This window comes from Lipophrys pholis (assembly GCF_963383615.2).
Source record: "Lipophrys pholis genome assembly, chromosome: 21".
NCBI lineage: Eukaryota > Metazoa > Chordata > Actinopteri > Blenniiformes > Blenniidae > Lipophrys > Lipophrys pholis.
The window spans coordinates 6,706,507-6,731,022 of record NC_137649.1 but is presented as its reverse complement, the minus strand read 5'-3'; the positions used below and the strand labels follow the sequence as shown (position 1 = coordinate 6,731,022).

The following is a 24,516-nucleotide window of genomic DNA, read 5'->3' as shown; positions in this document are numbered from 1 at the left end:
TTGACAAGGAAGTAGGCTATAATTAGTATAATAAATCAGTTTTATTTCTTCTTTACAGTTGTGCTATCAAGTGTATATTTTTTCGAACAGAAAAGGAGCGTCACAGATGGTGTGGAGGACAGATATGGCAGTGTTCCAGGCTGATCAGATAGCTCAAAGAGCAGTTCTTGAAACTCCGCCCTTCAGTCAAGTTGACCGACGAGTTTCCATCGAGATCCTAAAAGTTGTTTCAGGTCCGGGTGGAGGGTCGAGACACGCTCAGGCACGTGTCCACCTCCAGGAGATCTCTCCTAAACAAACACGTCAATCCAGTTTATTTCCGCTCGCGTTTAATTATACGGGGCGTTAAAAAAAAACTTGACACACTTCCACCCGGTGAGGAAATCATTGAATGGACCGAGGGGAAGCCGCACAGGCTGGAACTTATTTCTTGCGTCACCATTCAAGATAAAAAAAAAAAAAAAGAGTGGCGATTTGTAATACAACCTTGGACTCGAGCCTGCGGATCACATGAAGTTGCCTCGTCTCGTTGTAGGGAAGTTTCAGTGACTTTCCGTCTAGGTTACGCAAGTTTTGTTTTTGTTTTTTGTTTGGGTTTTTTTGCACCTTTTGAGCTTTTACTCCATGAGTGCACTGAGAGGACCGGGGGAACATGAACGACAAACAAGCGACTGGCACCTCCGAACTACACGAACGTAATAAGTCGGACTTGGAGAAGAATGAGAAGCTGGAAGCGGCTGACCGCGGCCCGGACGCGCCGGACGCGCCGGACGGCGTGGTGCTGCAGCCCACCCGCCTGTACAAGCGGCGCTGGATGATCGTCCTCCTCTTCAGCGCCTACTCGCTCTGCAACTCCTACCAATGGATACAGTACGGCATCATCGGCAACATCTTCATGAAGTTCTACGACGTGAGCGCCTTCACCATAGACTGGATGTCCATGATCTACATGCTGACGTACATCCCATTCATCTTCCCGGTGACCTGGCTGCTGGACAAGAAGGGGCTGCGGGTCGTGGCGCTGGTGGCGACGGCGTTCAACTGCGCCGGGACGTGGGTCAAAGTGGCCAGTGTCCGGCCCGACCTGTTCCCAGTCACCTTCCTGGGGCAGTTCTGCTGCTCCCTGGCGCAGGTCTTCATCCTCGGGATGCCGTCGAGGATCGCGTCAGTGTGGTTCGGGTCGGAGGAGGTGTCCACCGCCTGCTCCATAGGAGTGTTTGGGAATCAGGTATGGCTGTGATTGAAAACACTGGTCCATGTAACTCAATTCACCAATACATAGTTAATGATTTGGCTTGTAAATAGCTTATCGTCCCTTTATGTCTCGTTCATCTCCACATCTATTGGACTCTTTTGCGTAATTACGCACGTTCATGCAACCATGAGGCACCTCTTGTGCATCCAAGCATGGATGAACATGATATCCATAACTGTAAATAAAATGACACCATGCAGTCATTTGTGAATGCAAGTCAGCACACTGTGCACACATGTATTGACTGAACCATCATAAAGACCGGGGGTCGTCTGCAACCTGCAGCTCTGGAGCCACATGGTGCTCTTTGCCCCGAGTGACTCCCTGAACCTTTCACATACCTAAACAAACGTTTTATCTTCTTCTTTTTTTTTTTCAATTGATTTATGTACACAAAGTCATTTACCAAAAGACTGTTAGCTCTCGCCCAAAAAGGGCTTTTTAAAATGGCACAACAAAGGGAAATAGCTCAAACAACAAGAAATGGGGAAGAAAACTGCTGAAATGGCTTTAAAAAGAAACCCTAAGATGACGAGGATTTTTAGTAGAATTTTTTTTTAAACTGGACACACGCACGCACGCACGCACAAAACTGCTTAAAAATAGAGCCAAAATAGTTAAAACAGCTGAAAATGTAAGGAAATGTTTATCGTCCGAAATTGTTATTAAAATTTCTTGCATGTGACACAAGACAGTTTATGTTCATAATATCAAAACTATATATGAAACTTAAAGAGCTGTGTTACCATCATTTTAAAGGTTAAATATGTTTTGCAACTCCGGTTAAATTTGATTTGTTGGAAAGTGACAATAGATTGCAGACCCCTGATACAAACCTTTAACAGATTAGAAAAAAAAAAACTAACACTTTCTTTGTCAATGCAAGAAGTTGGTCAATACTTCATCTTTTACCAAGATACAGACACATAATTAACAAGCCAACACAAACATTATGCAGATTGACAAAAGCTTGCAAATAACAGTTCACAGTGTGTTTTTATAATTACCGAAAACAAAGAGTATAAAGACTAGCTTTTTTCCACCAAACAATCCCTAAGAAAAACATACTAAGCAACTTCAGGTTCGTGTGTATTTAAGCAAAACAAAGTGTGTCACTGTGATCTTGCCTGACTGAAATGGTTAGAAATTGTGTGCAGATGCACATCTGATTCATATGTTGGAGAATTTAGAAAAAAAAGAAAGGGAAGAACCTAACGATTCGGTTCAAGAGCAAACTGGCACTGCATTTAGTGGCACAGTTCAAGCATGGTCCGTATTATTGTAGGCAATGTGATCAAATACTTAATTTTAAACACAATTATTGGAATCATTTCAAAACATTTCAAATATTTACAGAAAAACACCCTCAAAAGCTGATTGGCGTGACATTCTGCTACTGATTCAAACCTTAAGACCTCTTAGGTCTGACATCTGTCAGTCAGTGTTACTTCATGCGTCCGTTCTTGCGGTCGTACAATATGTGAGAATTGCCAACTGTCCAGTTTCCCATGGGAGAAATGTTCCTGTGGGTGCTGTTGCAGCCAGAGCGGGTAAAGGAGAGTGTGGGGAGTCGAGGAGAAGCTGTGTGTCCATCTCATACACTAACTCCATGTTAATGAGCCAATGTACAAAAGATAAAACACACCGAGTCTAATTAAAGTTGTTTGCATGTTGACTGTGTGCAGTCACAGTAACGTATGATGATAACATTACACGGGCCATAAAACTTTAGTGGAATTCATCTGGAACACAAACAGCTGGTGAGAATTTGCGATGCCATCCTATCGGGAAAAACATTTGTTCAACATAATAAATTTACACAACAAATAAAATCCGTCACTTTGTTGATTCACATAATAGCCATGAAATAACAAAGCTGTTTGTCTGTTATGAATATTGCAGTTTTTTTTTTTCTTGTAGAGACAATATCAGCTGAGCGTTTTAAAATCCACTAGAGAAGCGGCCAAATAAGCAGAAGAGAGAGCAAAGATCAGCAGTGTGCCATTGTTGGTATAAGCAGACATGTATCAGAGTTGACACTTGGAAGTTTCTTCACAAACAACACTTGAGTCACCTTAACGTCAACTCCAAGTAAATGTCAAGGAAAAGTCATCATTTAGCACTGAAACACTTGTAACGCAGAGTTTTTTGGATGGAGTTTCAACAAACAAGGACAAACACTTTCGGATTGTGCGGCTGCATTCAAATCCCCGTCTGAGAGTTTAAAAACTATTTAAAACTTCCTTCACACAATCGCTGGTGACACGGAGCCAGTGGAGTTAATAAAAAAAGAATGATGAGCTTTTCTTTCGGTCACTTGTCCAAAAACAATACATGCATGGCAGATAGTTGGTCTCAGATTGTTTTATTCATCCAGATTATCTGGATATCAGAGCAGCAATCTATTTATCTTTGACTGCACCCCCACAGTGTCTCAGAACACTTTGTTTATTCTTATCCTTAACAGTAGATGGATCTCAGCAAGAAAGGACTAATATATATATATATATATATATATATATATATATAGAACTCAATAAAATGAGCTTTCACAGGAGACTAAAAATGTACCTGATGTACTTGTTTTCTGTATCGGTCATTTGTATAAAGAAGTCATGAAACTCATAGAAGTAGCTTCAGTAAACTTGTAAGATTTCCTAGATTAGTGTCACATGACAGGGCTGAAGGTAATGAATACATGGCTCAGTGCTATCACATGGAACAAGTCGTGAAGAACCCGAGGACACTGGTTAGACAATAGTAGCTTCACCAACGCTCGCTCCCTGCCCTCTTTCTAAGTGCTTTGCATACAGGACAGCGAGCAGTTAGAATCCCAGCTCCGAAATCTGCAGACCTCTCACCGCGCACGTCGCAGGGGCCCGCTTTAGCACAGCCGAAATGCCACAAAACAATACCCTGAAAGGCGACCGTGCAAATTCTGAACTCGGCGGTGAAGAATGGATTTGGTCCATGGCTGTGAGGGATCCCGCTCCGGGCCTCGCTTCGTGGCAGCGGAGTCCAGGGCCCTTGGGCAGAGCCATCTCCGCTGAGTCCCTGTCATGTGACCGGACAAAGCTCGTCCCGGAGGCCGACGTCAAGCTCTACCATCGTCGCTGGCTCATGCTGTTTCTCTTCTGTGCCGTCTCGGCCAGCAATGGCTTCATGTGGCTGCAGTATGGCATCATTAGCAACATTTTCATGCGTTTCTACAACGTTGATGCCCTGGCTATTGACTGGTTGGGCATGGTGTTCTTGGTCACCTATATCCCCCTCATTCTGCCCGTCCTCTGGCTCCTGAACAACAGGGGTCTCCGGGAGGTCATCATCATCGGCGCCGCTTTCAACTGCATTGGTGCCTGGATAAAAGTTGGAAGTGTCGACCCCACTCTATTTCCCGTCGCGTGTCTCGGCCAGGTTGTGTGCTCGGTGACGTGTGTGTTTGTCCTTGGTATTCCTTCCTACCTTGCTTCAGTGTGGTTTGGAGAGCAAGAGGTTACCACTGCTTGTTCCATTGGAGTTCTGGGATATCAGGTTGGTCTGACATATCCAGTTTGCAGTATCATATGTTTTATCCTGCTGGAATAGACTGTATGTATAGTCAAACAAGGGCTGTCTTAACAGCTGCCTGTAGATATGCAGGGCTGGGCTGGATACCAGAGCCACATGGGACTTCTAGTGTCCTGGTGTGAGAACCCAGTGAAAATTCTTGTTGTATTTTGTCAGCTTGGAGCTGCAAATGTAAAAAAACATCTTCATGACGTTTTGTGTTAAAACCAAAAAGATCGATGAAATCTGTTATCAAGTCCACCCCCCCCCCCCCCCTCAGTTAAACTTCTTTATCTCTTTTCAAAACTAATGATTGTTATTTTGAGTTAATTAGTGTTCAATGTGCTTATTGTCATGCAGCTGGGCATCGCCATCGGGTTTCTTGTGCCTCCCATCCTGGTGCCTAATGTGGATGACATGGATGAGCTGGCTCACTACATCAGGATTATGTTTTACATAACTGCAGGAGTGGCAACCTTCCTCTTCATCCTTGTTATCTTTGGTAAGATGATTTTGGGCTTAAATAGTTTACTTGAAAATCTAAGCTGTTTTATCTGTCTGGAAAAATATTAAACCTTTTTACTGCTTTGCATAAATTTCCCTACTGATTTGTTGCAGCGCAACACGAATCCCACTGAACATTCCCAGATTATACTGGACCCTGTCGACTCTTTGTGAAGGAATAAAGAGCGAAGCGGTCGTTAGGACAGTCGAGCGAATTAAGTTTCATTGATGTCATCGCTTCGCTTTGCCCACCTTTCAAACCTTTCCCTCATTGTGCTCGGAAACGCTCGGTCTTTTTCATGCCCATCATTTGGACCCGTACTCTCTGAGGCCTATGGGAATTCCTTTTTCAGCGGATTGACCCGATTATGGTCTTAATTTACACCTGATTTACGCTGCAACAAGAAGCACTATTCAGGGAGGGAGAACAAATGCTGACCTGCATGATTGTGCCGACCTTGCCTGAAGTAGTAGAGGCAAGGTCAAGAGAAAAGTCCCAACTCGCAGACAAAATGTGAAAATGGGAACTAGTTTCGACTAAAAGACTAAAAGATTTCAATGAGAGGGAAGTGACAAGACTAAACATGACCAACATGCACATGATCTGTTCGAAAAATATGCTTTTTTTTTTTCTTTTCCGTGCGACTTCCCCACGCAGAGTTCACGTTCCCCATCAGACGTTGAGCGTATTCACTTTCATTCATTCATTCACTTTTTCAGCAGCTGTGCCGTTTAGGTGGAATGTCAGCAGAAAATAAAAAGTATCCATTCAGAATGCAGCCATGAGGGAACCATTATATTGACTTTGTTAATTGAATCGCGGCTAGAAAAGTAAAACGGGCTTCATGAAGACACTGTTGTGCTCTCGGTGGCGGCGGGAGCGAGGGAGGGGGCGCTCGTCAGCATTCCTACAGCACAAAAGGATGCCTGTGAAAGCATCTCGTAGTACTACCATGCACAACACGTAGACTGGCCATACTGTTAGTTCATGTTTTGACTGGCGTCTCCTGTTCCTCATAAAGCACACAGTAATGGAAACTTCAGCTCTGTCTCTGCTCATGTGATGAGTTGGACACGTTTTCATCAATCTTCAGTTTGGATTACTGCTTTAGCAGCCGTTCACACACAGTCACACAGCTGCCATGCAAGGCGCTCGATCCATCCATTGCTCAAGGACAATTGGTCGTGTAGCTGAGCCATGACCTCGCCATGTAACTGTCTTTACTATATACCTCTGGTCTGAAACTGATGGCCGATGCATGCTGGGATTATTTTAGCTCATCTTGGAGACAAATCTTGTGTCTAGTAGTTTGTCGCTGTTCATACACTGAGATACAGAAACAAGCTTTTTTTTTCTCCAAAATATTGAAGCCCAATATCAGAGTTGAGTAAGTAAGTGAAGCAGCAACACTGAAACAATCGTTCGACGGTGGGCAGAGCTATGTGCTCATCTCAGCTCAGGTGATCCACTGATGTCGACATATTTTTCCTCAGTTTCAAACTAAAATCTTCCCTTTCAAATAGCATCACATATGACATGAAGGAAACATTACTGTTCTTTACTACTCACTATTATTATCACGTTTACTTCAAATTAATTATGGGGAAAAGGCTGGTTCCGACTATAAGAGTGAAAGAAAATAAAAAAAGGACCTTGATGAACCAGTTGGGCTCGATGTTACATAGAAATAGTGTAAATGTTTACTCGAGTTCTCATATGTGTCCCGGTAGGAAGCATCTTAAAGCAAATGAATCAGGTTTACTTCATTGATTCAACATGACCAGTTGTATTTATTTGAAAATTTTGTAAATGTTTCCAGTTACAATGCTGGAAAGTATCATCTTCATTGAGACTCATTCCACACACTCTGATTTATTGGTCCTGATAAGATAAGACCTTTATCGTCACTGCACGTACATTGATACTCTTCCTTGTCACAGCAGCATTGGAAATGAAAACTAATTTATCTCCATGTATCTTGCAGTTACTCCGATCTTTGGAAATTACCTCCCACATTTATTTCATATGCACCACAGAGACCTGTATTAATAGTTTAGAGAGGATCCTTGTTGGCGTGTCTGCAAAATTGAGAGGGATTCGCTCATGGCAACACATTTTAACAGACTTGAAGAGATAAAATGCAGAATTTTATTTATTTTTGGCACCAAAAGGAAAAGATCCTAAACTGAGCTACTGAGAAAAGGTTTCTGATTCTCAACAAGCCAGACTGACCTTGATGCACTACAAGCTTTGTGACAGAGATAGTGGTTTACGCCGCTCTCCGCTCCTCCCTTGAGATAAGTCACAGCAGTTGTCTGGAGTGAGTTTCATGATATGACACATGAAGCACTCCCTTTTTGCATGCATGCATCACATCACGCCATGTGTAAGGGTTGTCCTGCTGGCTGCACCATCTGTGGCCTTGCAACAGGTCTGCCAGTCCCTGGATTTGAGAGATTTGCATAAACTGTATGTTCAGAGAGGAGATAGAAGGGGTTTGGCTGCTGTCCACCTTTAAATTAATCTACAGACGTGAGTGAGTGGGTTCAGTTTACTGAATGAGGAAAGTCATGAAAGATGTTTTCTTGTTTTTTTTAACCATTTTTACAAATGAGCAGTCTAGAGAGAACATGTTACTGTACACACCCTCAGGTCTCATCACTGGGGCAAGAGGCTGGTTGTGGGGTTGCTTGGCTTGTTTCCAAAAAAAACCCCTCTAAAAGACAGACATCTGTTCCCCCATGAGGCCTGAGGGTGCCGGGTCTTTCCCAATCTGACAGAAAGAAGTTCCATCAGCTCAGGACGAGCTACTGGAACAGAACGTGCTATTACTCATTATGTAGAGAGGTTTGATCCACACTGGATAAGCTCAGTCCTGTTCAGCTGTGTCCAAATATGCATATGAGTCAATTCAAGATTCAAGATTCATTTTATTGTCATTCTACTTTTCAGTACAACGAAATTACTTCAAGCACAGATGGAAAGAAGAAGACAACATTGGGAGAGGGAGGAGAAAAAAGAAGTCACATTGCAGACAGTACTCCTTAGAGTAAAGTCTGGAATATAAGAAAAAAAAAACACCTCAGCACATTTAGCATCCAGCATATTACAACATAGTACATGTCACAAGACAGAGCACATAGGATTCCACGGGGTGGGGTGGGTGGGAGGGAGGGGGTTTGCAGGAGAGAGGTTGCCTGTTGACTGTTTCCAAATGAGCCTCATTGATTTATTTAGTGGAGATGCATCTTAAAGTGATTTTTGTTGATGAAATTCTGGAGGGGAACTGAGAGGAATTTGGACTTCAGGATGATCCCGAGAGTTTATTACAGATGTATCTTGGAGAATTGAGAGAGAACAGAACTGCTATTCTAATTCTGTGCAGCCGACCTTCGGGGAAACGTATTCATGAAGAAATACCCAAAGCTTGTAGGCAGTATTGAGATAAGGATGCGTCTGGACTGTGTGCCACTACTTTGTCTCAGTTAGAGCAAGGATTGTAAAGGGGTGGGAGGTTAAGCTGGGGAGTTTTAGAAATATTTGTCATAATCCGTTGCTTTGTTGCTGCACAATGTCCACGTCTGCATCACAATACATGTATAGGTCCAGGGTGTGCTATGTGCATGCCACAGAGGAATGGCATAGATGTACTGAAATCTGGTTGCTTTAATCAGGATTATGCTAAAATCTATTTTCCCAAACTTTATTTAAGTCCCCTATTAAGAGCTGAAATTATTAAATTATTGGTTTATTCCCATTAATTCCTGTTAATTAATTTCCTTGCTTTGAAAATTCCTAGAATTTTGCAACCCTGGTTAGGACGTGACGTCTTTAGGCTTGACGGCCTTCAGACTGTGTTTCCTGTCAATGTCACAAACTGGAGCAAACTGTGTTTCATGTGATGAACCAGGTGAACGTGTAGACGAGAGGTCGACCAAGTGACATAGGATCAATACGGGAGTGTGTCAGCGGTCACTTTTCTTTATCGGTTTTTCGTGTTGCTTCAGTTTGTCACCAGAAATATGTCTCGTCTTGTGAAATGCTTCCGACTTGACCTTGTCATACCGGAGGCACTTTGAGTTCCACTCTTGTCTTCTTTATGTTTCGAATATGTTTCTCATCGTCTGCTGGTCTCTTCGTGCTTCAGTCTTCCAGGAGCGCCCCGAGCTTCCTCCCACTCAGTCCCAGGCCACAGCTCGTAGCATCCCTCCTGAGCACTACTCCTACACAGCGTCCATCCGAAGGCTGCTCCACAACAAGCCCTTCATCCTCCTCATCATCACTTACGGTGAGTCACCCGTCCTGTGAAATTGTGCAACGGTTTATTTTTAATTCTCGTCCACTATAATTACTCGAATCGGTGCTTTATCGCTTAATTAAAACGCCATGAAAGTCTCGAGTGATTTCTTTATGGAGACACGTGTGCGCGGTCAAAGGTTGTTTATTGTCGGACAATGTTTAACACGCGTGTTGGATCAATCTGACCCAGAGTGAATGAGCCGGTCAATCGTAAACCAATAAAGGCGGAATAAGCAATCGGCGGTTACATCATTATTGATATGAGCTGATCCAAAGCGGCAGCCTTTGTTTCTTTCCAGAAGCGTTAGTCAGTGCGTTGACTCACAGGAACAATTCGGCGACAGCTGTGAGCAGCTGAGGGAGACATTTCAGCTTTGACCTCCCTCTTGTCATTTCGTGTGACTCACTCATGTGACTATCATTAGTGTGTTATTAGTGCAAAGGTGTCTCCGTCTCTCTGACCGGTTCAGTTTTGGTCACCTGATTGTCCACAGAGCTTTCGCCTTTCACTATCGGTTTAACCAAACTGCAGCTTCTCCTCTTTCGTATTAAACTTTACTCAGGTTATTTACGCTCATTGATTTAAAATACTGGATTCAAAAAGTAAACTCTGTTATTGCTGGCGCTCATAATTTGCCATTCTATGCTTGCGTTCTATGAAAGCCCAAACTAACACAACTCCTTCTCTGTGTATTTTTAGTCTCTGTCTTTAAATCCTTTTATAGAAATCACTGGGTCAGGGCCACTCTGTTTTGGAAATCTGGGTTGATGAGGTTCATGACACTCTTTTCTTTACTCAATTTCATATAGTTTGCTCATTACAGGTGTTTTTTGTTTCTCCTCAAACCAATAAAATGTAATATTGAGTTGTGTTTTCTGTCTGAAACTGTTTTCCACCTCACAGGTCTGAACGTGGGCTGTTTCTACGCCGTTGGGACCTTGTTGAACCGCATGATTATTCTTCATTACCCTGTAAGTCCGTGTATTTTGCCTTTGCTCTGTGTTTGCCTACCAAATATCACTGCTTCTCAAGGCCTTTCTAAAACTTTAAACTTTGATTTTAATGACTTTATATTTTGCTTTGTAACTACTGTTCTCATCTGAATGGATGGTAATGTTGTGGTTATTTAAAGAAATGTGTTGTATATCTGTAAATCATGAAGCCCGCCATTGTTTGCTGTTTATTTGTTTGAAGTGACAGGTTAATGCGGATTGATCCGTCATCATGATTAGTCTGATTTAAAAAAATATATATATATATAAAATGTATGCAATTAATCCATCTGCAACACAGAATGGCTCAAAATCCCTTAAACGTGTCTTGCAATGCATGCTGGGCAGTTTGGTCAAGTAGTTCCAGAATCCTCCATAAAGAAGATGCTAAACAGCACGTTGGCCTTCTTGTGCAAGACGGAACAGTCGACCGGCAGACGGCATTATACACACTCTGCAGGAAGGACTTTTTCTTGTCACCGAAGCACTTCCTGCTTAAAATACCACATGAACATGAAGCAAACGTTAGTCTGGATCCCGCTGACTGTTTTCAGTTCTCATATGTTGATGAGAAGACCATGTCAAACAGGTTCGTTCGTCTTAGTTGCTGCTGAAAAAGGAGGAATAGGAACATTAATGTGGAGGGATGTTTTTTTTTGTTCTTTTGTTGAGATGAACTGTTAAAGGTTTCATAAACACGTTCGGTCCATATTTATTCTCTTCTTTCTTGAGTCTGTTTGCTCATGCAAAATGAAACATGATTGATGTAGATTACAGATTAATATTTAATTGGGATTAAACAAAATTAATCCACAGCAACCCCGTAATTGAATTAATTAAAAATGGTAATTGCTTGGCAGTACTAATTATCACACATAGACTTAAATGGCTCAACAAATTCATCACAAAATTCATTGTCATTTTTAACTTTTATTGAGTTTATCAGTGTAATGTTGCTGCCAGAATATCATCCAGCAACATCATGTCATCCACTTTTGAGTTAAGCACTTGTTTGTGTGTGCGGTCACTTAACTTTCTCCTGCCACCGTAGGGCGAGGAGGTAAACGCTGGGAGGATCGGCCTGACCATCGTCATCGCGGGGATGGCGGGCTCCCTGATCTGTGGCATTTGGTTGGACAGAACTAAAACATACAAGTAAGTCGAATGTCAGTTGTTGAAAGGAAGACGGCAGCAGCTGCTGTGTTTGCAGAGTCACATAACGGGTAGACAATGTTGTAGTTTAGAAGAAAACACAATAAGATGTTTATGTGTGTGAAGGATTGTTTTTTTATGTTTAGTGGGTATTTTTCCCTCGTCTTCCTGCTGCAGCTTCTGTCCAGTGTTTTTGTTGGCTGTTGGATGTCAGCGTGTGTTTATCCAGGTGCGGCCTGCTGCTACTACACTCAGCGCTTTTCTTTTGCCTCCCAGCGCTCAAGTTCCCACCAAACTACATTCCCTCTGTCATAGTTACAACAGCTCTGTTCTGCAGCAGGAATTTGTCACTCCTGTGCGAGTTTCCTCCGTAGGGTGGCTGGGCGTACCCTTAGAGACGGGGTGAGGAGCTCAGTCACCAGGGAGGAGCTCGGAGTGGAGCCGCTGCTCCTCCACATCCAGAGGAGCCAGCTGAGGCTCGGGCATCTGTTTCGGATGCCCCCCGGACGTTTCCCTAGGGAGGTGTTCCGGGCATGCCCCCCCCCCGGTAGGAGGCCTCGGGGCAGGCCGAGGACCCGCTGGGAGAGACTATAGCCGCTGTTCCACCACGCAGTACGTTGCAGAGTGGGGCGGAACGGGAGGTTAAGCGCACCCAGGACCAACTCTGTTGCGCGGTCCCACCACAGAAAGTACGTAAAAATGATTATGAACGACTCGGAGAGCGTCCAGCGAAGAACACGGAAGCGGCCGGCGGCCGTCCGAGTTGTTTTCTGTGACTCAGGTTAAACTTTCTCATTGTAAACAGCAGCGTCCAGCTCCTGGTGAATCTCCTCCTCCTGTTCCTGAGAGGAGCGTCTGTAGCTCGTTAAAAGACTGCCATGTTGTGTCGCGCGCCGACTTTTCAATAAACCCAGTTGACAAATCAACCGGTGAGCACAAAAGCGCTGTATGTAAACAACAATAGGAGGGTTTACGGCCGATGAAATAATTGAATATTGTGGGCAAGTCGAGAGTGACGGTCGTCACCACCAATCAGCAGACTGCTGCGTTGTCGCTCCTCCTCACAGACCCGTTCCTCGGTCCCCGGAACCTCAACGTAGCGGAAATTCATAGCCGGCGGTCGCGGGTTCTTTCCGTACCATCCACAACTTTTCAGACGGACTGCGCGAAAACTTGCCCCGCGACGCTCCGCGACATAAGGTGCGACAGAACCGTTCGCTATGTCTCTCGGCTGGCCTGAGAAGGCCTTGGGGTCCCACCGGAAGAGCTGGAGGAAGAGTCTGGGGCGAGGGAAGTCTGGGCATCCCTGCTTAGACTGTTGCCTCCGTGACCCGGCCCCGGATAAGCGGAAGACGGATGGATGGATGGATGGATGGATGGATGGATGGATGGATGGATGGATGGATGGATGGATGGATGGATGGATGTTACGACGTTGCACCAGTGAAGGTGCTGAGTAACTGCAGATTGAGGCCCGTTCACTGAGAAGGCTGCAAAGTATATTATTCTTGATATTTGTTACATTAAAGCTTGTGAATCGGCTCAGATTGAAATTATTTGCCTGCGATCAAATATTCCAGGTTCCTTTTAATCTTTAAATCAGGTGAGAAATTACTGTTATCTGCTGCAGGAATAGAGGATATTAAAACAAAACTGCCTATTTTGATGTTTATTATGACCACCGCAGCGTATTTATCATGATCCTGTTTTTCAGGCAGACGACTCTTGTGATCTACTTAATGTCTCTGGTGGGGATGATCGTCTATGCCGCCACTCTCAACCTGGGACACCTCTGGGTGGTCTTCATCACCGCTGGAGCTCTGGGGTAATTCTCTCATCCATCTATTCTTTATATTTTTGGATTAATTGTCTGGAATTTTGCATTTTTAATATATATGTCTGTCTTTAACAATAGAAAATTGGCCCATTTAATCATATGCATCAATAATTATTCAATCCAACATGCCAAATGCGTTTTGACGTCAACTTCTAAATAGAATAGAATAAAGATATGATATTAGTCCCAAAGGGAAATTCTTTTTATCGTTGCTTCTCACAGAATTTATTTATTTTTTTATTTTAATATTCTTGACAATAAACCTCATGAAGCCATTTTTAAATGGGGACACACTTGAAAGGAACATGCATTTGTGGGATGAGCAGCAGAGTCGAATGTTGACAAATTGAGCAAATCTCAGAAAATGGCAAACGGCTTTCTTTCTTTCTTCATTGAATTATGTTCATTTCGTCCTTTCAAACTTTAGGGTATCATTCGTTTTGTCAATTAAGTAGATTAAGATGGATTTTGTTTTACTCCTGACTCGTCATCTGTGGCTCCGTTTCATAAAGTGAGACCTGATCTGATCACACAATGTGCTCTAGGAGGCTTTGCTCACTACTGCTGGCGGGGTTTCCCCACATCGTCACTTTTAAAATCTCTGAAAAATATCTGCACTGATTGGTGCCGACTGATTGTCAATATCTCGTTCTCCAGCTCTCAACAAGAGTCAATAGTTTAAAAAAATAAAAAATAATGCTCACACGTTTTTCAGTTTTTCCAACCCAAATACTCAGTCCTGCCGCTAATCCCGCAAAATGCCAGTTTCTCACTGTGACGCCATCCACAAGGGAAACCTTCAGGCTCGCACATTGTAAAAGATTCATTGCCAAGGAGCATACAACAAAGAAAAGATCAAACGTCGTACTTTTTGTGCGTAGTTGAAATCCTTACATACAACCCAAGGTATCTGTTTATCTCTTTATGTTTCTACATGGATATGAATGAGTGGACTATTGTCCTTGGGCGGGGGCTAAACTTTACAGTTTCCTTGTCATTATTTTTGCGTGTCTTTAAAATACCACGATGGCAAGTATATAAAACGGATAGATTTTAATAATATACAAGAGACCAGTTTCTAATGTGGAATATGTTCTATTGAATATGTTTCAAATTCTGTCCCTTTAATTTCTTCAATAGCTTTTGTTGAATTTCTTCAAACTTACTGTTTTTAATCTAGTATTCAGAGGATATTCAAAGCAAAAGTGGCCTGTTTGATAGCAGAGAAGACAATTGTGTGAAAAGCGTCTTTAATTGGAGGAGAAATCTTCACTGTCAGTCGTGTTTTTGAGGAAATTCGTACACGGGACACAAAAAATGGGAACGCCGTGGAAACTAGATGATATAATCATTGTAAAACCATAACTGCATCAATATAAAAAGATATATTGCCCACATAAACTGGATAAATCACACTGCTCAGGTCTTTATGGGGGAAATTATCTTTTGGTTTTAATGTTTCTTTATCAGGTTTGTTTCCAGCAGCACTTTTTTTTTCTTTGTGTGTGGCTGTTTTGAAATCATTGATCAATTCAAAAGCACAGACTGGTGTTGCATATTGGTGTTCCATTTCCTCCATGGCACGCCTACTTTGATGTGATGCGTGTGCAGACCTACATGCCAGACAGTCCACATGATTCGTTCTTCTTTTTCCCTCTCTTTTTGTTATATATATAACCAATGGACAATACTTTTCTTCGTCTTTGGCAAGTGAAAACATCTGGGTGGAGACTCGGCACCATCTGTTAAGCAGATGGATGGGTTCTTGTGAACAAAGCACATTTTATCAGCAGGAAAGAAACATCTAATTGTCTATCCTCTGATTGGCTCTGCTTGACATGTCAAAAGCTTTTGATGTGCTTTAGTTTGTTTGCACTCGGTGATTTCGAGGAATTTGCTTCTGGTGTCACTAAACCACTTTCAGAACCTGTTATTCCTGCATAACACGAGCAGAATCCTTGGTTTAGGCAATGAGATTTAATTTGACAAGCGAGAGCTAAAACAATGGGTAGAGTTCATCACCTCTGAATTCCAGAATGAAATGCCGAATGAAGCTTTAGGTTTTTCGTGGGACTGAGCTGCGTTTTCTGTGTGTGTCTGTCCAGGTTCTTCATGACCGGCTACCTGCCTCTGGGATTTGAGTATGCAGTCGAGCTGACGTACCCGGAGTCGGAGGGAACCTCATCGGGACTCCTCAACTGCTCAGCACAGGTACAGAAGACTCACTGCAGTCAGGCCGGACTCCAAAGAAAAATCTAAATTCTTTATGCTTTCGCTGCTGAGTAATGAAGGGAACTCGCATCTTTTTGTTGTGATTATGAAACTGCTTCTGAGAAGCACATTGATCCGACTTTATGCCGCCTGCTCTGCACCCACAGGTGTTCGGCATCATATTCACCATCAGCCAAGGAAAGATCATCGATGCGTTTGGAACGCTTCCAGGAAACATTTTCCTGTGTGTCTTTCTTCTCATAGGCACCATCATGACAGGTAAGACGTGAACGTGAGTTCTGTGGGTGTAATTGTTTAGCGCTATGGCGAGATGGTCCTAGTTTTGCCTCGGATGCTCGTATTTTCTCAAGGTACTCTGGTTTCCTCTGACGGTACAAATGGACTGTTAATCTGTCCAAGGTGTGTACCCCGCCTGCAGCCTCGGTCACATAAATCTGCATAGAATATTCATGGAACTGAGTTCTGTATGGAGTCATTGCAAGTCTTTCCTTTCTCCACTTGAGAAAAGCCTGAATTCCCAGCTGTTACTGTGTAATGTGACGATCTGCTCGAGGGTCTGAATGTGAACTGAGTGGCATGAACACTCAATGTTTTATTTATTCTCAAAGAAACTGTGACATCTTCTTACACAGTAATTGGGAACACCTTAGTCTCGAAGAAGAATGAAGTAGAACATTATCCCTTTACTCCAATAGAGTAAACATCTCTGAGAGAAGAGCAGTAAACATGATGTTGACAATTAATGTGGTAATTGAAACCATTGCACCACCCAGAAGTGGATAAACTGTGCAGTTTGGCAGCCGCTGCCTCTCTTAACAAACCCAGCGAGTGTCTCTGCATGGTCCATTGAGGCAGTCATGAGCAATGTATAACTTTTTAAAAGATGCACTAGTCACTGAAGCGCTAAACTTTTGTACCTACTGAGAAGATGGTCTCCTCACCCAGGCCAGCAGATGTATGAGTGGAAGTCCTCTGGTTTTTATTAGCGGGAGAACAAGTTTGTATGAAACCTGCTTATTCTGTCTTTGGTACAACTTTGCAAAGTTGCAGTGAGGCAACTGTTGTCTTGTGTTTTGCATTTATTGTGAAACTGGTTAAAAATATTCAAAAGGAAGTTTAAAGCCCTTTTGTTCGGCATGTTGCGCGACTGTGATTTGGAGCCACCTATTGGAGAAATGCCCTCACGACATCATTAGTCACATTTTTAACCAAATCCTTTTATTTATTTTTTTCCCACAGCATTATGATTTATTTATTGCTTGATGCAAAGTCATGAGTGACTGTAAGATGCTGTTTGTGTGATGTGGGTTTTATGTTCTCTATTCTCATTCCCTTGCAGGTTTCATCAAGTCTGACCTACGGAGACAAAATGCCAACAAACAGGCCAAAGCAGCTGTAAGTGTTGAAGCACCCTGGGGGGGGGGGGGGGGTTAACGCTCTGTTTTTTGGGGATATATGCATGCCAGAAGAACAATGGCTTTACTATAAAAGGCAAAATGGATTTTTTATGGAGGATACTCTAACATGTCGCTATAAAAAAAAAAAAAGATACTATGACTATGCAGGGGAAATTCAACTTGTACTCTTGTTTATTTAAAAGTAAATGCAATAAGTTGATGGCAATCACACAACAAACGCATTTTTCAGAACATACCTCATTTTATTGTACATTAATAATAATAATAATAATAATAGGCGACGTATTGGAAGAGACAAGAGGGTTGTGATGTTTCATAAAAATCGCAGGGACTTCCTGTGGCAACCCTGTAAAGGGGAGCAGCTGAATAGACGCCATCTTCATTATCAGTAAGTGTCTTCTGAAGGGTTAATGGCAGAAAATCCCAACGATTTTTCTAACACCCACACTTTTCTAAATGTGACAAGTTGAAATGTCAGCTCAGAAGCAGATCCAAGTTTGCCCGAAGGGACGCTGTCAAAGTCACGTGTGTTTTTTTGTTTTTTCTTCTTCTTATGGCCTTGCGCCCTCTGTTGTGTCTATTTCCTCCGTGATATTCAAGCAACTTGCTCGTTTGTACGAACTGCGTGTTGCATATAGATAAGAATGCCCCGAGCAACGTTGGAGATTTAAAACTATCTATATTTAGACAGAGCGGGTTGCCACTGGGAAATGAACTCGGTAGACTGGTCAGAACAAAATGGCAGGGCCTCACTCCTTTCATTCATAAATGATTGTTTTCTAAAGCAAATAAACTACCGTGGCTTCCTGTAATGACTGAGGAAGGAGTGAGATCTGTTTAACGAAGGAAAGAATAAGAGACATACACAGCCAATATTGTGTTAATTCAGATTTCATTAGATTATTGACCATAAAAGCCGTTCAACATTTTTACTGCCTGAAACGTTTGCGCAGCCTGGTGTGTAAATAACTGTCAACAACTGTACATAAATCTCAAATTGTTGTGATTTTTATCTGTTTTGAGACGATTCTGTCACATTGCAGTTCTCTCTGTTTCTGGGTGAGCCTCCAAACTCTGTGGTGAAGTCACTGATTAGTGCTACAGCTAAATCCAACATATATGAAGTAATAATCAACAATTCATTCATTTATTGAAAAGAATTGGAAATACTTAAAAAAAAAAATAAAAAATAATCTCAGAGAGCCAACTCTAAAAAACACAAAATTTACATAAAATCATTCAAGGCAACAAAAAGAAAAAAACTTGACCCCAGACTTGGAGCCTCATGCCTCTTTGAGTCCCCGGATGAGAAGTGATCAGCAGCTGTTGTTTTAGGCGGAGAGACAGATGTCGGGACAAGACTACGGAGCGACAGCGCTAATCTCCCAGCAGCAGACTCCTTCCTCTCAAGCCTGATCAATCAATATTTCTGCTTCACAAAAAAAAAAAAAAGCAATCTTCTCAAATCTTTGCTCGTCATACAGATGCACAAAGGTAGGAGCACAGAGCAAATCACCACACGCTGTCCTGAATCACCTGCCTGTTGTCTCACTGCCTGTCTTTGTTTCCGAGCCAAAGATTCACACGATAATTTACACTTTTTAATTTCACCAGCGCTGATCCTTCTGATATTATACAACTTATTCTCTACAAATCTTCACTCTTCTTCTGGAATGTATTTATTTGCTTTTTGCATTTACCGTACAAACCTTGTGAAACCAAATTCTATTTTATTGATAAGCATGATCACATTCCCTGGAATAATAATATCATTTTATTTATATAGCACCTTTCATCCATAAATTGCAGCTCAAAGGGCTTCAATTTAAAAATAACTTGTATATAATAAGCATATATAATCACATCAGTTCAGTCAGAGATAAAACTTTAAAAAGTAGATTGAAATAAAACAAGACAAAAATTATCGTGCTACTTTTCTACAACTCTTCATGGCGTTCACATTCTGAATATATACGTTTTGATAGTGTTGTTACATTGGAATACGCCTTGTATTACATGCGCAGAAAGTTGATTGACAAACTACACACACACACACACACACACACACACACACACCAGCTGCTTTGCATAAACACACAATGTTTAACAAGCAGTTAAAAAAAATGTGTGTTGTTTTTTTTTCTTAATTCCTCTCTTGTAAAAGTTTGAATGTTGTTTCTTAGTGTCTCCGACTCAGCTTTGTTTGTTTTTTTTCACTTTCCTGACTGACTGCATGACATTTGCATCAAGAACTTGCAGATTTATTTTATTTTCTGAATCATTCATTTGCTAATTGATTGATAATAATAATAATTATTAATTTATTTTGCTTCTGACTGCTACACAACCATGGAGCTGAACATGTCCTGAAATATCAAATACAAACCAAATCATCAGACACGGCACGCGCTTCTCCTTCAGAGATCTCAATAGAGATTCAGTTGTGTTTCACGAAATCTGAATTGGTTCCAGGTCACTTCCTTACAGGCATCATTTCACTGCAGAGCTGGACGGTTTATTTACCACCTCTCCTTTCTCTTTCAAGGATTCCTGTTTTATCATCATGGTATAATCTCCATCTTGTCGAAGCTCATTGAGTTTCTGTTGCTACTTATAGTCCAAAGAGTATATCAGTATATCAAGTATATCCGTGATTTCAGTTTATTTTCTTAATTGCTAAAGACAGCTGGCAAAATATTGTGATGTATGAGGTCAAAATGTCTGTACGCTTCAGTAATGACTGTTTATGCTCAGTTAGTTGATCATAGTCTCCCCCTAGTGGCATATAGGTGTAAAAACTAGTGCGTTGCACAACATACAGTGACTTTCTGATTCCTGTTAAAGGGAGCAGCAAAATAGACATTATTACTGTAAACATGGTTTGAATGCACCTTAACCAGACATTTGCAGTAAAATTCACCTTGATAATCATTATACTGGGTACATTTTACTGTGTTATTGTTGTGAAATCAAGTCTGGGCTTGAGGGAAGATCTTTGTTGCATGCCCAGCTATTGTATATAAATATACATATGTGTATATAAAGCTGCATTTATAGCATTACATTCTCAATGCTCGCATATCACATAAATCCTTTCAGTCACCGTTCACTGTTTGTAAAAGTTGTGCCAGTATTTCTTATGAGATCCTGAAGCTTTAGATTGAAGCCACAGCAACGAGCCTAAAGTATTCAGAGACGAAAGACATTTTCTGTGTTGAATCTATACATTTGTATTGATTAACCTCTCTGTTTTGATTGATAGGGACCTTCTGATGACTCTAATGGAATCCTGGACCAATCTCCAGTCTTGAGAGACACCAGTTTTTAGACTTTTACCAGTGCCTGAGCCTTTTCCCGCCACTGACGAGTACTGAGCATCATGAAGCCTTTAGATCTATTTCCCTTCTAAGAAGAGTTAGATAAATAATGTTTTATAATGGCTGATGCACGTAATAAACTCATCTAACATATTTGATCATGTTGAGTACATACAGATACACTAAGATGATTTTATTTTCTTTACATTGTAAATAGAGTCTGTTTTTAGGATTCATTTTAGCAGATTGAAGAATGGTTTTCTGTCTATTTCAGTTCATTTTAAGAAGAGATTAATATTGATGAATGTAGCTGTGCAGATTGATTTGTAACACCACTCATATTTACTTATTTAAAAAGGAATAAAACCTCTTTTACAATGTTTTGGTGTTCTGTGTGAATTTAGTGTTTCAAGTGCGCTTAGTCCAAATCTAAAGACAAACATTCACCGAGCAACTTTCCGTGGTGGGAACAGTCAATCTGTTCGATCTTTAAATTCCCATCTGTCACAGCAGGGAGGCGTCTCATCGGTCCCAAATACACGTTGCAGCCCAAACAAGCTGCCAGACATACATCCGGAATCATTTGGGAAGAGTTAAGAAAGAATTGGAGCCCTGTAACAGATGGTATGTTTCCCTCAGATCTCACAAGCGTGTACACCCAGTTACAGATCAGAGATTAAAAATCTACTTTACAAATATGAATTGTCTTCAAATTGTACGACGTTCAAAGTAATCGTGATGTAGTTTTTCAATGTGTCGATTTAATATAAGTGCACAATCTTTTTCAATATTAGTCTTTGTTAGAGATGCCACAGATTACCATTTCAATCATGTCACTTTCATTGTATGGGAGTTTTTATTGTTATTTAAATGTCTGAAAAACAAACTGGTATCTGTTTCTCTCCCGTCACTATGTCCAATCTGAAGTCAATAATCCAGAGCGTTCCAGCTTGTCCAGTCTTGTAAAGACTTTTAAACACCAGCATGGAGTCTGTCAGATTGAGTAGGAGATAAATATTGAACAGTAAACTGAGCTTTTTGTGCTCACTGTCAAGACAACAGATATTTCAAATTAGAAGGGAGTGAACTAAAGAAGAACTGGTTTCATCAGACGTTCACTGCTGCCACCGAAAGCACAAATGTGACATTAGATAAGTTGGACATGGAGCACATTTGAAGATAAAAGCGGTGCAGCTTCTGATGACAAAATAGCCTCCATCTTTATTTGAACAGATCAAGTTGTTTTAGCTTAACCACTGATGTCAAGAGTGTTTGTTTATACAGAATCATAAGACAAGTTTATATTGAAATCTTTTTTTTATTTTTTTTTATTAGAAACTTTGAAAATATGTCCTCAACCATTTCTTTATTCCTTTATATTAAGCGACAATAACTGGTAAAGTTCAATTTTCTTCAGCAAATGAATACATGAGCTGAAATTGTTGTGCTCTACGTTGACATAAGTAGTTTGTTTAGGGTTTTGGCAACTTCTGAAAGTCACGATAAACTCTGCTTTAAACTTCTCATAATTGCACAAACAAAACTGTGTCTTGCACCTCTACTTTGATTTGAAGGAATGGGTTTTTAAAAAAAAATTCAAATATGTAAAAAACAAAACAAAATTAAAGTAAAAAAAAAAGAGAAACATCCAAACCAGTAGAGCAGAATTTTAGAGATAGCACTCCATTTTACCACATGTGCCAATCTGGCAAGGGGGGAGGAAGAAGTATAAACTGATTTAATCATACAACTTTGCATCTTTGCTTTTTTGTTTTCACATGAATGTCATTTATTCAACACACCCAAATATTTACAGAGAACATTTGTACAAGAGTACATTCATCATTCAACAGTCAGTGTGACACCATAGGCACACAAACCCTCAGTGTCGTGACAGAACCTTGCACCTAAATTTCCATGTACCCTGTACCTGTATTTCAAAGTATTGCTTTAAAATATTGAAAATCCCACCATGCGCATGTGATACTATTGCATGTTTGATTAGTTTGGTCTGGAACATGCACGTTCTTCTAGTGCAGTTGACTTTTAAAAATCTTACCAGAAGAATTTCTGAAATAATCATTCTTATTATCCAATATACACTTTAAAAAATAACCTGAAATGACATCTTGACCGACTATGAAATATCACATTAGTGGGGAATTTTTTTTTAAATCATCTTTATAAAGAAAAGCCAATGTTTACCTTTTCATTCTTCAAGTTTTAGTGTGGCGATCTGCGTCACTCAGTTAAAGGACTGTGTATCCATGAGCTGTCCACACAGTGGCAGCATTGTTGGATACAAAGAGCTCCGTCCTCCTCAATGGACAAAACGGTGCACATGGATTGAAGCGGGCAGAGGAGAAGCAGAAATAACCAGCGCACACTCTTGATTTCACTTTTTAGTGTCACATGAATTGTTTATTAGTTGGAATCAATTCTGAAAAATGTCACATGCGGACTTCGGCCTGGAGAGTTGAGCGGTGACGTGGATAAACTCCTCTGACAGAGCTGAACTTGTCACTGGCATGAAGAGATAAACTGGCTTCGGAGCACTTCTCTTATTCTTATGAGATCATCCTGACTGAAGGCCAGCACTGCGAGAGCGGTTCCCATTCCACTGATACTCTCATGAGCTCATTGTTCTCTGCTTCGCTCGTGACTGATCCTTGGCATAGTTTGGATCTTGAAATTTCTTCTTTTTTTTTTTTCTGTCATTAGTTTTTCCCTTCAAATATTGCAAGTTCATTAGCGCACTGAGCTGTAGAGATTGGATTTTCAAAAGCCATCACTTCATGCTTGGACGTTTTACATCTGCTGCCAGTCACTGGAGTGCTGATGCTGCTTTTTACTCGGCAAAATGGGGATTTCTCAAAGGTGAAATGTGGAGTTTAGGCTCGGCGTTTCCTTTTTGTAAAAGCCTCACCAATGTGGGCTTTTTGCGCTGTTGACAGGAAAGTCCGGAGGGATGAAGACGAGCAGGGTGTGACCTCCAGCTTGCGGGGGAAACTTCTGCCCGTCTGCCTTCCCACGTGTGCAAACTGCTGTTTCAATAAGGCCCCTTGTATGTTTAGGACATTTTGGGCCGGCTTGGAAGAACTTACTGTCCATGCTTAAGGTTCAGGTTATTGGTTGTTGCTCGGTAGTTCTGCTGAAGTTCAGAATGAGGCCGGCATGTAAAGTAGGTATAATAGAGGGGGATTGAGGAGGAACACCAATTCTTCCTCTTCTCTATCATTTAGCGATAATATATTGTTCATAGTAGTAGCAGGTATGCACGTACTAGTACACAGAACCCTCTTGAATACATTAGAAAGGTGGTTAGAAGTGAATTATGAGAGTTTATGAGGTTATATGAACTTTAATAGATGCTGTTGATTGCATGTAACTGACCAGGTCATTATTAGAAATGAGAACTAGTTCTCAAATAAAAATTATAGGAGGCTGGTTATTGTCTTTGTCTAATTGTGGGAAGAAGAAAAAAGATCAATGAGTGTTAAAATAAAAGCCTTGTACATTAAAGAACCGTCTTGTTGAATCACGTTCACTGACTCATCCACTCAGCTCATATTCAATCTGATTGCAGGAGGACATCTGTTCAGCATCCTCTGGAAAATTCATGGCAACAACAAAACTCTCCAAGTTCGACCCGCTTCATCTTGTTTTCACATGCTAGTGCACAAATCCAGCTCATCGCTGAAGTAGAAAAAAATATAACGGAACCGTGTTTCTAAGATGTCCTACTGCTTCTTTAAAAGGGAAATATAATTCCACATAAATTGCAACTTGTGGCTTGTGTCATCACTTCACCAAATCCTCGACGTGTTCATTTATGGCCTTGTGGGAAAAGTATAGCCACGGACTGCCAGTGTTTACCAGCGTGACCACAGAATGGCCGATGGCGTACCTCACTCTTAAGACGCAATGATTTATTTTGCCCTGCATGACGGTAAATGACGTCA

The 24,516-nt window shown here is 41.4% G+C and overlaps 1 protein-coding gene across 2 annotated transcripts; it reads left to right on the top strand.

Moving 5' to 3' along the window:
• Positions 1 to 184: 184 nt before the first annotated feature.
• flvcr2b (FLVCR choline and putative heme transporter 2b) lies at positions 185 to 22,096 on the top strand. Of its 2 annotated transcripts, none has more exons than XM_080491271.1 (11): positions 185 to 1,228; positions 5,162 to 5,303; positions 9,454 to 9,594; positions 10,510 to 10,577; positions 11,650 to 11,753; positions 13,465 to 13,575; positions 15,693 to 15,798; positions 15,966 to 16,077; positions 17,159 to 17,214; positions 18,573 to 18,731; positions 20,500 to 20,935. In XM_080491271.1, exons 1-10 carry the CDS (start codon positions 653 to 655, stop codon positions 18,651 to 18,653), a joined length of 1,497 nt encoding a protein of 498 aa, XP_080347397.1. In that variant the 5' UTR covers positions 185 to 652; the 3' UTR covers positions 18,654 to 18,731; positions 20,500 to 20,935. The 2 variants fall into 2 exon arrangements, with proteins under 2 accessions (XP_080347397.1, XP_080347398.1); XM_080491272.1 differs by lacking the exon at positions 18,573 to 18,731 and adding an exon at positions 22,052 to 22,096 and having other exon boundaries at positions 491 to 1,228; positions 20,500 to 21,998.
• Positions 22,097 to 24,516: the final 2,420 nt, after the last annotated feature.

What these genes read in the sequence shown, in the direction of transcription:
- flvcr2b (XM_080491271.1), top strand. Translation starts at nt 653, where the DNA reads ATGAACGACAAACAAGCGACTGGCACCTCCGAACTACACGAACGTAAT. An exon ending in TAGGAGTGTTTGGGAATCAG is followed by an intron (nt 1,229 to 5,161) that starts GTATGGCTGTGA and finishes ATTGTCATGCAG; the next exon opens with CTGGGCATCGCCATCGGGTT. An exon ending in ATCACCGCTGGAGCTCTGGG is followed by an intron (nt 13,576 to 15,692) that starts GTAATTCTCTCA and finishes GTGTCTGTCCAG; the next exon opens with GTTCTTCATGACCGGCTACC.